Source organism: Culex quinquefasciatus, chromosome 3, assembly GCF_015732765.1.
Source record: "Culex quinquefasciatus strain JHB chromosome 3, VPISU_Cqui_1.0_pri_paternal, whole genome shotgun sequence".
Taxonomy (NCBI): Eukaryota; Metazoa; Arthropoda; class Insecta; order Diptera; family Culicidae; genus Culex; species Culex quinquefasciatus.
Genome location: NC_051863.1, coordinates 156,581,264 through 156,594,127, shown reverse-complemented (window position 1 = coordinate 156,594,127; position 12,864 = coordinate 156,581,264). Strand labels below are relative to the sequence as shown.

General features: G+C 42.4%; 3 protein-coding genes across 3 annotated transcripts; 1 reads left to right on the top strand and 2 right to left on the bottom strand.

The window, feature by feature from the left end:
* Positions 1-1,545: 1,545 nt before the first annotated feature.
* LOC6042311 lies at positions 1,546-3,181 on the bottom strand. The gene is made up of 2 exons (XM_038263265.1): positions 1,874-3,181; positions 1,546-1,818 (listed from the first exon to the last, which is right to left on the bottom strand). Exons 1-2 carry the CDS (start codon positions 3,176-3,178, stop codon positions 1,678-1,680), a joined length of 1,446 nt encoding a protein of 481 aa, XP_038119193.1. The 5' UTR covers positions 3,179-3,181; the 3' UTR covers positions 1,546-1,677.
* A 295-nt stretch (positions 3,182-3,476) lies between these two features.
* Positions 3,477-5,183, top strand: LOC119770722. Its single transcript, XM_038266098.1, has 2 exons — positions 3,477-3,670; positions 3,726-5,183. The coding sequence occupies exons 1-2, from the start codon at positions 3,599-3,601 to the stop codon at positions 5,076-5,078; spliced, it is 1,425 nt and encodes a 474-aa protein (XP_038122026.1). The 5' UTR covers positions 3,477-3,598; the 3' UTR covers positions 5,079-5,183.
* A 5,866-nt stretch (positions 5,184-11,049) lies between these two features.
* LOC6042309 (elongation factor Tu, mitochondrial) lies at positions 11,050-12,827 on the bottom strand. The gene is made up of 2 exons (XM_001851391.2): positions 12,639-12,827; positions 11,050-12,552 (listed from the first exon to the last, which is right to left on the bottom strand). The coding sequence occupies exons 1-2, from the start codon at positions 12,676-12,678 to the stop codon at positions 11,204-11,206; spliced, it is 1,389 nt and encodes a 462-aa protein (XP_001851443.1). The 5' UTR covers positions 12,679-12,827; the 3' UTR covers positions 11,050-11,203.
* Between the last annotated feature and the right edge of the window lie 37 nt (positions 12,828-12,864).

The window sequence follows — 12,864 nt, the reverse complement described above, 5'->3', positions numbered from 1 at the left end:
TATTAGCCTTATGCACGAAAAGTGAAAATTCAATTGCTGTGTGATGAGCTTCATTTTTCCAAAGTGGTTTATTTGCTTCAGTCACACAGAAGTCTTCAGTCATATTAGTAAAAAGAAGATCAAGAAAGCGATTATTTTGATTTTTAACATGATTAATTTGATTTAGGCCGAGAGAGTACATTTTGTCAAAAATTACTTGTAATCTATCACTTTCCCCTAAGATGGGAATAAGAATAGACTCGTTTTCTGCGTCAACCATGAAGTCGACAGCACCGAGATTGAAATCGCCATACAAATGTATTTTGGATTCGGGATCTAGACTGGAGATAATTTTTCAGCGTTCTTGAAGAAATCTTCATATGAGCTGAGTGGCGATAACGGGGAAAATACACAGATGCAAAGATGTGAGTCTCTTTGCAATCTGAGCTTTGACCCATACGTGTTCAAATGTGCAAAAACGTCAGAATCAAGTTTTTCTGAGTCAAAATTGGTTTTAATGGCGACTAAAACGCCGCCTCCCGACTTTTCCCGGATGATAACAGATTTCTATCATTCCTGAATACATTAAAGTTGCTAGAGAAAACCTCTTCGCTTAAAATACTAGCGTCCCAACTGGTCTCCGTGCCAAGAATAGCAGTATAAAGGCATCCGCTGATAGCTTGATTAATAGTGTCGATTTTTGCGGCACTTTTCATTCTATTGAAGTTTTGACAGTAAGTCAAAATTTCAATTAAATTATTAGACGCAGTGGTTGGACTTGTCAAAATTAAATTATCGCTAGCTTCACATGAAGGCGTCATTAGTTCATAAAATTTCCTGTTTCCGAAAAAGAGCTACGTTGCGCTGGCCGGAACATCCAGCTAGGTGTTTCACTGTATACCTGTGCGCTTCTATGTATTAGCTGAGCTTGGGTGGGCTGTTGCTGTTGATGAAGTTGTGGTTGCTGTTGTGCCGGTGGGTGTTGCTGGTGAAATTGAGGTTGCTGTTGTTGGTGGGACTGGGCTTGTAGTTGTTGCTGTAGATTTTGATGATGTTGTTGATGGGGTTGTGGTTGTTGTTGTTGATGTTGCTGTTGCTGTTGTTGCTGGAGGGTGGGCTTGTTGCGGCTGCTGTAGGTGTTGAAATGTTTGTTGTTGGTGTTGCTGTAGAGATGGTTGCTGAAGTTGTTGATGTTGCTGCTGCTGTTGTTGGTCTTGATAGGTTGCTGGAGTTGATGAAGTTGTTGCTGTTGTTGGGATTGATGTTGATGCTGCTGGGGTTGGTGTTGACGTTGCTGGGATTGTTGTTGTTGGAGCTGGATATGCTGTTGGTGTTGTTGCTGCTGGGATTGTTGTTGTTGATTATGTTGTTGTTGCTGGGATTGTGAATGTTGTGGATTTTGTAATAAGTTGACTGGTTGTTTTACTAAGTGTTGTGCAAGCTGATTGTGGCACAGGCGGTGAAGCCGGTCGTTATTAGCCGGGACTCAGGTCATATTTCCAGTGCTTTTATAGCCTTTCCTCAGTGAGGTGAAGAGGGTAAAAAAATATCACGTATTTCCCTGCATTTATTATAAATCGAATTCAGCGAAAGTAGGAATGTTAACAGCTTTTGAATAATAAAAGATCAAGTACAAGGAACAGATTTCGAAGTGATAAATAATAAGATAACCACGTTATCAGAAACGGATATCGCTGATCACAAATCACCCAAAAACGACTTGACTCGGCAGGACAGGTTAGGATGCGGAGGCTCCAGGCTTCCCTTCCAGACTCCGTCTAGATACAGCTGCTCGAGGCTAGCAAATCCCAGCACAAACTTAACGCGGTCGACAAGCCCCTGGAAAAAAAGATAATGGCTTAGCTTTTTTTAAAGTTGTTACTTTTTCTATCACCTTTTTCGAGAAAACTCGCAAAACTCTCAACTTTCGCAGCCCAAACAAGTAAATCAAGTCTTCGGCATAACTCGGCTGGTCTAGATTGAGCGACAGGTTCTCCAGCGATCGCCACGATTTGGCCAACTCAGGTAGCGTCACCATGGGGCACTGGCGAACGTCCAGGATTTTGACGCAAGGGAAAACGGTCTTGAGTGTGTTGAAATCGATTCGCTTGACCTTCCCCAGGGTAAGATCTTCCACGAGTGGCATCGGCTTGATCCTGTCCACGCTCGGATACTCGATGTGGTCGCAAAAGATTGCCAGCTTGCGCAGATTCTTCATGTACCAGATGTCCTCCAGTTGGAGGGGGTTCGCAATGCCCGGCTCGCAGACAAGTTCAACGGTTAGTTCCTGCAGGTGGTCCATGGAGTAGATTGCGTCGGCGACTTCACCGAAGTGCACATCTCGGAGGGCGATTGTAAGTGAGTACAGGCTGACCAGACGGGACAGAAATTGCTCGAAACGTTCCAATTCGAGGACGCCCAACTCCGGCCAGAATGGGTCCATTGAAGGGAACAAAATGGGCGAAAGAGCAAACATTCTGAGCGTCAACGCTTTCAGGTTGGGGAAGTTCAGGGCGAAGAACCTGGCCATCATGAAGGAATACATAAAGTCGATGTTCAGCGAGTGCAAAACCGGAGCAAACTCGTTCAGCCAGGCCAGCCACGTGGGATTTCTTCGGAAGTTACTGTTTTTGCCCATGCAGGTCATCGTGATGTGGCGCACCGATGGTAGATTCCGTTGGCGCATGATCTTCAGGAACGCGATCAGTCCGGTCTTGGATGTGTTGCCCACTTGGTCCAAACTCAGGGATTGCAGACTGGGCAGCAAGCCCTTGCCTTCAATGATTCTGATGTTTGGCAGCGTTCCCTCTTTCAGGATCCGAACCGAACCGGTAATCTGGAAGTTCTCGACAAAAAGTATCAACGATTGCAAATTGGCAAACTTCCGGAGCAGTTCCGCCAGCAAGTCCACGTCCAGGCAAACCACCACCAAGTGCAAATGCCGAACGTGATCCCTCAGGGCACCGAATCGAAGCTCATGTGTGTACAGCAGCGTCTCAGCGAAGGCACCGATCAGCCGAACGTTCGCGTACTTCCGGTCGCCGCACAGAGCCCCACGTGGAACGTCCAGCGCGAGTTTCCCGTCCTCCAGATGCAGCAGAATGCGATCGCGAAAGTGCTCGAAGATGAGTCGGTTCCAGTGGCGACAGACGGCGCTCATCCGAAGTCGTTCCGCGAACGGCATCCGGCGGAAGATCATCACCAGAACCTGCGGCGAAGTGGGGGAGTTTGAGTTGGTTACGCAAACTTACGGGGGACACAATGGTTACCTTGGGCGGCAAATCGGCTAGGCCACTTTCTTTAGCTTCCATTTCGATTTGATCGGCTTTCTCGGAACAACTGCGGAATCTACTGCAAAGTTTACTGACAAAACGATTTCAAAGAAGAGATAGGAATTTCGCGCGCTTTTTCAACTCCAACTTTTGCACGTTTATAAAAATCTCATCAAACTGCAAACCAAATTTTGTTTTAGGTACTTTTCAACCATCTTCCAAGAAACGTGTATAACAGCTGTTGTCAAACTTCAACACTCGTTTCGAGAAGATCCCTAATCCGATCGGAACAAAGGAGGACCACTTTTTATCGATCGTTCCGGCACAATCGGAATTTCGCCGCCGCCATGGGAAAACGTGAAATGAAGCAGAAAGAAACCGAACCGGTTGCGGCCTCCATCAGCGACCTGCCCAACGAGGTAAGATCGTCAACATTTCCACGAGGTCGGTTTGACGACACGTTCCGTCGCGCAGGTTCTGCTGATGATCTTCAACCGGCTGGAGCTGGCCTGTCGACTGCGCGTGTCCCAGGTGTGTCACCGCTGGAACCAGCTGGTTTTCCACTTCTTTGGGGACCACTTTGCGCTCAAGCTGGACGATCTGGTCGATCCGGGGCTGCTTTCGAAGGATCGGGTTTACCGGCGTGTGGAAATCCGGTGTATGTCACTGCTGCGGTTCAACATGCTGCACGCGAAGCGGCTACGGGTGCTGGGGAGGCACGTGGTTGCACTTACGCTGGACATTAGCGTAACGGACGGGGATTTGTTCGTCGAGATGCTGCGGAAGTTTCCGAACTTGGAGTCGTTTTCGCTGTGGACGGAATCGTTCCGGAGCGACAAACCGGCGAGGAATGCGCTGCGGAAGGTGCTTCCAGGGAGGATTCCTTCGGTGCGGCACGTGACAATTTACTGCAACAACGCGGCCGTTCTCGATTTGATGGCCAGGTTGGCGCCGAATCTGCGCTCGCTCAACGTGACCGTTCCGGCCAAGCTGCTGTCCTCGTTGTGCCAGTGCGACCTGGCGGGGCTCGGTTCGCTGCGACTTTCGCTGGTTTTCCGATCCAAGGCGCTGCTCTCGGAAATGGCCTCCTTCCGGCGGAACGTATTCGACACTTTCATGGCATCGCTCAAGAATTTGAAGAAGTTTTCAATCTTCATTCGCGCCAACAGCTATCCGGAGATTTCTCCGCAAATCTTCGCTTTAGCTTCCTTGGAACAACTGGAAGTGGCCACAACCGACAGTCCAAGGCCCGTCCCTGCCTTCGACGGCATCTGGAACTTGCGCAACCTCAAAGTTCTCCGCTGTTTCATCGAACGAATCGCCTACCCGCCGGAACACGCCGTCAACCCGCTCGAACACCTAACCGAGCTCAACCTGGCCAAAGCGATCGTCGTGGACACCTTTCAACTCAGACGCATCTTCCCGAACGTGACCACGCTGGACATCCGGTCCTGCCAGCTGAGCGAACCGGGCCTCGAAAGCCTCTCGCTGGCTTGGCCACGCCTCGAATCGCTGACGGTTCGAATCGCCCCCGTCGAAATAGATTCCCTAGTTGTGCTGCACCGGTTCGCAAAGCTGCGTCAACTCACGCTGCTCAACAACTACATCAGCGACCGGGAGGACCTCGCCGTACTGGACACGGTGCTGGCCATCGGTACGCTGGAGGAGTTGCGCGTCGAAGGAAAGTGGGACGGCGCTCCCGGTGGGCTTAATCCGACCTGTCGGGTTTATCGGAACGGGGAGGTCGTTGCCCGGGAAGAGCGGCCGCTGGGACGGCACGGCTTTTTGGAACTTTACACGCTGAAGGGTGACTGTGACGAAGATTAGATTGGTAGCGTATGGGCAAAACGCTCATTCGGAATGATTCTTTACGATTTTTTTGTTGTGTAAAAAGTAAGGTAATATTTTGGATACCTTTTATTGAATTAATAAAATGAGTTAGGGGAAATATGCCCATTTTAATCACTCTAAGCCATTCGACCAATTCTCATCACTTTTGCCGGTTTCCGCTATGAAATCAACATTTTCAGATCTATCAACAATTGAGAGTTGCTTGCTCACTTTTGTTTGAGCTATTTATAAATTTGAAACAGTCAAAAACACTTTAAGAAAGCTGTAATTCATGATCAAAGTGCTGATAGGCCGATAATAGAAATAGGCTGAGAAAGGGTATAGTTCCTACTTTAAATGTCCGTCCTGCCTTATTTAATGTTGATATCATTTTTATTATTTAACCAAGGTATGAATATAAATTATTATATGACATATGGTAAATTGGGTCCTAAAATGAAGCTTAGATTGTTGATATTATTGTTTACAGCGATAGAGCTTATCATTCTAAGTACAATAACCCTTTGTACGACTACAAAGAGTTCAAAATGGATTTTTAAATCAATTTTGAAAAATTAACCTCGCGGTCCTTCTTGACAGAAAAGCTCCTACTTGACAGCTCGTTCCAAGGGGACCATAGTTGATCCATCGAAAAAATGTTGTCTTGTCAAAATTTTGTTTTGCATTAAAATGAAAAAAAGTGATCAGAAATGGTTTTTAATCGTGTTTTTTACCGTTGTGCATAAAAATTGACATAGGGCTTTAGTACCCAATTGTAAAAATAGTTAATAACACACCCAAAACCAATGCAATCATAAATCTAAACGTTTGGTACGGTATGTCCACACGTCCTTCCTCCCCTGTAGATTCTGTGAAAGATGATCCGTTCTTAGAATCCTCTTTGCGGTAAACGCAACGCAGTAGGGCTGGCCGCTTAAAAATTTTGCAATGCATTTTTGGGTGTCCTGGAACGGACTGGCTGATTATATAAGATGTGGTCTAATTTGCCGTCAATCTTCTTTCGAATCTTCCGTTGAAAACGAAAAATAAGATTCGACTATGCAAAGTTGCTATCAACCTAGCTATCAATATTTTCTTCGAAGAGTCGAGTGATTAGATTAGATTAGAATTAGAAGAGTCGAGTTTCTTCGCAGGCTCAACTCTATAGGGGAAGCATGAACTTTGGGGTTCCTAGAAACACGTGTACTTAGATTTTTCAAAAATATTTAGACGGGGCCAAATGGGTTTTCTTTAAAGGTTGTATGGAGTCCTCCACTCCTTTTTTAGGGGACAAGGGAATTCCCGAAATTGAAAAAAAAGGTTGGTATGGAAACTCAGATTTAATTGTGAAGAACAGTTGACTACTTAGTAATCGATAAGAATTTTAAAGCATTTGGAAAATTTGGAAAAAAATAGTGTACGGTTCCACAAAATGCCTAGCGTTTTGAATTTTTCCATTAAATTTTATTTATTTTTTAAATATTTACGTTCAATGACAATTTAATGATGACTTTAAACTTATTTATCATCATATCATATTTAATTATTTTTCATCAAATATCGGCATCTGGACCAAATCAGGACAATATTTAGTTTAGAATTAAGGCAGCTGTTTAAACCATTTTTTTAACATAATGTTCTGATATTGTTTAAATGAACAGAACAAGACTTACCTTGTGACGGGTGCGGCAACGGTTTGATATGATACCGGTTTTTCGATGTTTGGTGTGACGGCGGTGTGGATCGGGTACACAAAACTGACGACATGGTTTCTGCGCCTACCACACGGGAGAAGTTTGGAACCTCGGTTTAAATAGCTTATTTTTTTCAGAAATTCAAAAAGTCAAAAATTTTAAAATTCCAAAATTCAAAAATTTAAAAAATTTAAAAACTCACAAATTCACAAATTCTTGTGTATGATTCAAAAATTCCAAAATTCAAAAGATCAAAAATTCAAAAAATCAAAAATTTAAAAATTTTAAAATTCAAAAATTTAAAAAGTCAAAAATTCGAAAATTATAAAATTTAAAAATTCTACAATACAAAAATTGAAAAATCCGTTTGAATAGCTTAATTTTTTTTCAAATATTCAAAAATTTAAAAATTCAAAAAGGCAAAAAAATTAAAATTTAGTCAAAAATTCGAAAATTTTAAAATTCAAAAATTCTTAAATACAAAAATTCTAAAATGCGTTTAAATAGCTTATTTTTTTTCAAATATTCAAAAATTTAAAAATTCAAAAATTTAAATATACAAAAATAAAAAAAACTCATAAATACAAAAAAGGCCGGATCTCAGAACGTTTTTTTTTATTATTTTTCCAATTTTTTTGAAAATATTTCAATTTTTTAAAATCATTTAATATTTTAATTTTAATTTTTTTAATTTCTTTAAATAAGTTTTTTTTTATTTTAAAATGTTTAATTTTTTTATTTTTTTTCTTTTTTTTTTAATTTCGATTTTTTTTAATTTTTTTATTTTTTTTTTGATATTTCTTCTTATTTTTTTTTATTTTTATAATTTTCTTTAAATATTTATTTTTTTCTTAATTTTATTTTTTTCTAATTTTGTAATTTTTTTTATTTTTTAATTTTTTGTTTATTTTTAATTTTTTTTATTTGTTTTAATGTTTTAAATTTTCTTTAATTTTTTTTTTAAATTTTTTTTATTTAAATTTTTTGATTCTTTTTTATTTTTTTTTATTTTTTTAATTTTTTTTTAATTTTTTATTTTTTTTCAATTTTTTAATATTTTTTTAATTTTTTGTATTTTTTTTACATTTTTTTTCAATTTTTTAATTTTCTTAAAAAATATATTTATTAGGGTGTTTCATCCAAAACCAAAAGTTCTCAGAATCGGGCAAACCGAGGTTCCCCTAGTAGAGGATACCCATAGGGACTCTCATGCCAAATATCAGCCCATTTGGTTGAGAATTGGCCTGTCCCCAGCGGTTCAAAGTTTACATGGAAATTACTATGGGATTTTTGTGCTTTTCGTTCAATCGTTCCTACAGGTCTGGGGACAACATGGATTCACTCGGAATAAAGACAGGTGTGTAGGGGATGGTCCAATGAACACATTCCAGAAGGAATTAGGGTTGTCCATTCTGTCCCCAAGGTGCGCATTGGATCGACGTCCGGTGTCTCCAAAACCAACGATTCATCCTTCAAAAGCATCGCATTTCCTTAGTATGCTATGACGGCTAGGTAGAAACCACGACGCCCCATATGAGACGGTGAACACGTGGAGAGGCATCGATTGCATTATTAACACAAAATCATCATTTTACTTTATTTAGAATAGTTGAAATTCTTCCAGGAACATCAATAATTATAATTTTAGTACTTTAAAGAATGTTTCTAAGCCAAAACTCGAGTAGATGCTCTGCCACGTGTTCACCGTCTGACATGGGGCGTCGTAATTTTCTCCTAGCCGTCATAGCATACTAAGGACAATGCGTACATTTGAAGGGTGAATCGATGATTCTGGAGACACCGGACGTCGATCCAATGCGCACCTTGGGGACAGAATGGACAACCCTAATTCCTTCTGGAATGTGTTCATTGGACCATCCCCTACACACCTGTCTTTATTCCGAGTGAATCCATGTTGTCCCCAGACCTGTAGGAACGATTGAACGAAAAGCACAAAAATCCCATAGTAATTTCCATGTAAACTTTAAACCGCTGGGGACAGGCCAATTCTCAACCAAATGGGCTGATATTTGGCATGAGAGTCCTTATGGGTATCCTCTACTAGGGGAACCTCGGTTTGCCCGATTCTGAGAACTTTTGGTTTTGGATGAAACACCCTAATATTTATATTTGTTTTAGTTTCAATTTTTTTTTATTGTTTTTATATTTTGTCATTTGTTTTATTTTTTTGTGCATGATTTAGTTTACCGTGTGCCGCAGTACCAAATTCATTTTAAACTCGTTGTGGTCGTACAAAGCTGGAGTTTTTTTTTTGAAAAGGTCCTATAAACCAAATTTTGATTTTTTGCTTTTTGGGTGTTTTTGAATACCCCTGACTCAAGGCGGTTCTAAAAACACCCAAAAAGCCAAAATTTAAAATTTTGTTTATAGGACCTTTAAAAAAAAAAACTCCAGAAAGGGTCATTGTATTCAGAAAAATAAGCTTTATCGCTGTAAATAATATCAGCAATCGAAGCTTCATTTTAGGACCCAATTGGGTACTAAAGCCCTATGTCAATTTTTATGTACAACGGTAAAAAACACGATAAAAAACCATTTCTAATAACTTTTTTTCATTTTAATGCATTTTTTTTTTTGACAAGACAACATTTTTCCGATGGATCAACTATGGTCCCCTTGGAACGAGCTAGTAGGAGTAGGAGCTTTACTGTCAAGAAGGACCGCGAGGATAATTTTTCAAAATTGATTTAAAAATCCATTTTAAACTCTTTGTGCTCGTACAAAGGGTCATTGTACTCAGAAAAATAAGCTTTATCGCTGTAAACAATAATCAGCAATCTAAGCTTCATTTTAGGACCCAATTGGGCGATTTTTGGACGCCCTTAATTACGACTAACATTTAATATTACGCCCTTTTGAAATGTTAGTCTTGATTGACCGGCTCCGTGGCTTAATGGTTACGGCTTCTGTCTCACAAGCAGTAGGTTCAGGGATCAAATCCCGGTCGGTACCTTTGAAATTTGGAATCCGGAATTTGAACTTTGAATATGAACAAAAACAAAATTGAATTTGGTGGGATTCGAACTCACACCTCTGGATTGGATTGGTTTGGGACGCTAAGAAGTCGTCCATCAGAGGGTTTACACTCTAGCAGTGAATTGATCCGTAGTGTTGAAACATTCCCATATTAAATACGCGCTGATCCCTGATTTGCCTGAGGGGATTGGAAGTCTAAATATAGATCGAGTTTCCTTCAGGTGCTTCTATATTTAGGCGGGGCCGAACAATGCCCAGCGACCTCGGAATTGGACCGCAAGGAGCTCTGTCATTCTGAAACGGGTCGTTGGAAGCAGCGCGAGGGCTATCACCACCTAATACCCGGGACTGAGATACGTTTGAAATGTTAGTCTTGATTTAACAAAATAGAAAACGGTGAAAAATATCACAAATGTTTCATATTTTCTAAGCTTTTTAAAAATATGTTTTTCAATAAAGTGCAAACATGTGCACTAATTTAAAGAAATGAATAACTGCGACTGCCCCTTCATAAAAAACCTAACCTAAAAATGGCAATAACTTAAAAACGGTGCACTTTATCAAAATTTATTTTACTTTCCGATTGCAAATTCAATTTTACATCAAAAAATGAAGTTGAAAAATGTTTGCGACAAATTTTTTAAAATCAATATTGATTCAAAAAATCATAAAATTTTTTTTTTGCGTATTCTGAAAATTTTGAAAAGTTGGTAATTCGTAGGCAGGTAATATATTCTCAAAATAAACTTGATTGACTTAAATTCAAGAAAAATATAACGCTGAAAATAAAAAAAAATCAAAGCTGTAAAACATTACATTAAAACTGAACTTTGTTGCCTTTTTAAATTGAAATTCTTATATTTTTTACATTTTTAAGTCGAAAAATCTAAAAAAAAAGTTGAATTTTGATCGCGGTTTTGAAAATTTCAGATATCCTGGCTTTATGTAGGGTAGAAATAACGACATGAAAATCGTAATAACGTCATTTGGGGAGAATCGGTACAACAGTCCGAATAGTGACAGCAGTTTCAGAGTACTTCAGTCCTTGAAAATTGGAAAACGATCACTGTTTTTGTTGTTTTGTGTCTGTTCTATTGAAAACAAATTAAACATACCCAAATGTTGTGCGTTACCAAGGCTAAAAGAGAAATTTTAGTTTAGTTTTGATTTTGTTTTAGTTTGAGCTTTGGATTTGAATGAAACATGTCGATATCTTTTCACAAAGATTGTGCAAAAAAAGGGCAATAATTTCTCAACGAAATCAAAACACCTTTCTCGTTGGTTTTTATCGTTTTAATAGTGTACATTTAGCTCCAATAGTTCTACCTTCATCTAGTGCCAGACTGCTGCTGTTTCATTCCACGCTTAATCGTTAACGGTTAATAATTATGACAATGTGTTACTTTAAAAACGCGACCTGCTCCCCCGTCCTTAAGCCTTACCGCTGGCGGCCTTCTCGCGGGCCTTCTTGCCCTCGACCAGCCCGAGCCGTTCCTTCTCGGAGAGCTGGTTCAGCACCTTCGTCACCACTCCCGTTCCGAGCGTGATGTGGCCATCCCGAAGCGTGAACCGTTGGCCCTGCTCCAGCACCATGGGCCTCATTAGCCGGAGCTGCAGCTTGGCGTCCTCGCCGGGCATGATCATTTCCTTGCCGGGGATTTGAACCTGGGTGGCGCAATCCCACGTACGGGAGAACATCTGCAGCTGGATGAAGCTGGTGAACGGTTTGTGGCGACCGCCTTCTTCTTTTGAGAGGATGTAGACTTGGGCTTCGAAGTTGTCGTTGGCTTTGACCGTTCCGGGCTTGCACATGACCATGCCACGTTTGATGTCGTCCCGCTTGATGCCGCGGACGAGCGCGCCCAGCTGGTCTCCGGCGTGCGCTTCCTCGAGGATTTTGTGGAACATTTCGATTCCGGTGATGGTCGATTTGATGACCTTGTTGTAACCGACAAACTCACACTCCTGGCCCTTCTTCAGCGTGCCACGCTCCAGCCTTCCCGTCACGACGGTTCCACGTCCGGGAATGCTGTGCACCGACTCCACCGGCAACAGGAACGGCTTGTCCAGGTCACGCGTCGGCGTCGGCACGTACTTGTCCACCTCCGCCAGCAGCTTCATCACGGCTTCCGCGCCAATTTCCGGACTCTTGCCCTCCAACGCGCACAGCGCCGAACCCTTGATGATCGGAACGTTGTCCCCGTCGAAGCCCATCTCGCTCATCAACTCGCGGATCTCCATCTCGACCAGCTCCACCATCTCGGCGTCCGCCGCGTCCACTTTGTTGATGAACACCACGATGTGATTGACCCCGATCTGTTTGGCCAGCAGCAAATGTTCGCGCGTCTGCGGCATAGCACCGTCCGTCGCAGCCACCACCAGGATCGCTCCGTCCATCTGGGCCGTTCCCGTAATCATGTTCTTGATGTAATCCGCATGCCCCGGACAATCCGTATGTCCATAATGCCGATTCTCCGTCTGGTACTCGATGTGGGCGACGTTAATCGTAATACCGCGCGCCTTCTCCTCCGGCGCGTTGTCAATGTCGGCGTACTTCTTGCTCTCGGCCAGGTCCTGATCGGCCAGCACCTTCGTAATCGCCGCCGTCAGGGTCGTCTTGCCGTGGTCAACATGTCCGATCGTGCCGACGTTGCAGTGCGGCTTGTCCCGCTTGAAGACCTGCTTCTCGGCGTAGAACCGCTGCTGCTGGAAGCCCACGGCCGCCGGCCGGAACGCCGCCCCGCTCGTCAGCAGAATCTGCGCCAGCGGCTTGCGGGCCACTGTTGCGGGAGAATGATTACAGCATTAACCTCACTTTTTCCTGTTGTGATCCGCCGGGGCGGAGTCCGCGTTGAAAACAACTTACCGGGGTTGAAAAAGGTGCGCAGCGCGACGTAGCCGGACATTGTGAGTTCGATTTGCACTGTTTTCACGTTTGTTCACCACGAAAAGTGCACTTTTTCGCAGCGAAAACACGGGAGTGAAAAAGTTCTTGAATTTTCTTGCGCAAGACCTCACGCACGGACTGTCCGCAAGTGTGACTTTGACGTTTTGTTTTGGGTCGAAAGCGACGGGGTTTGGGTTGCGGAGGT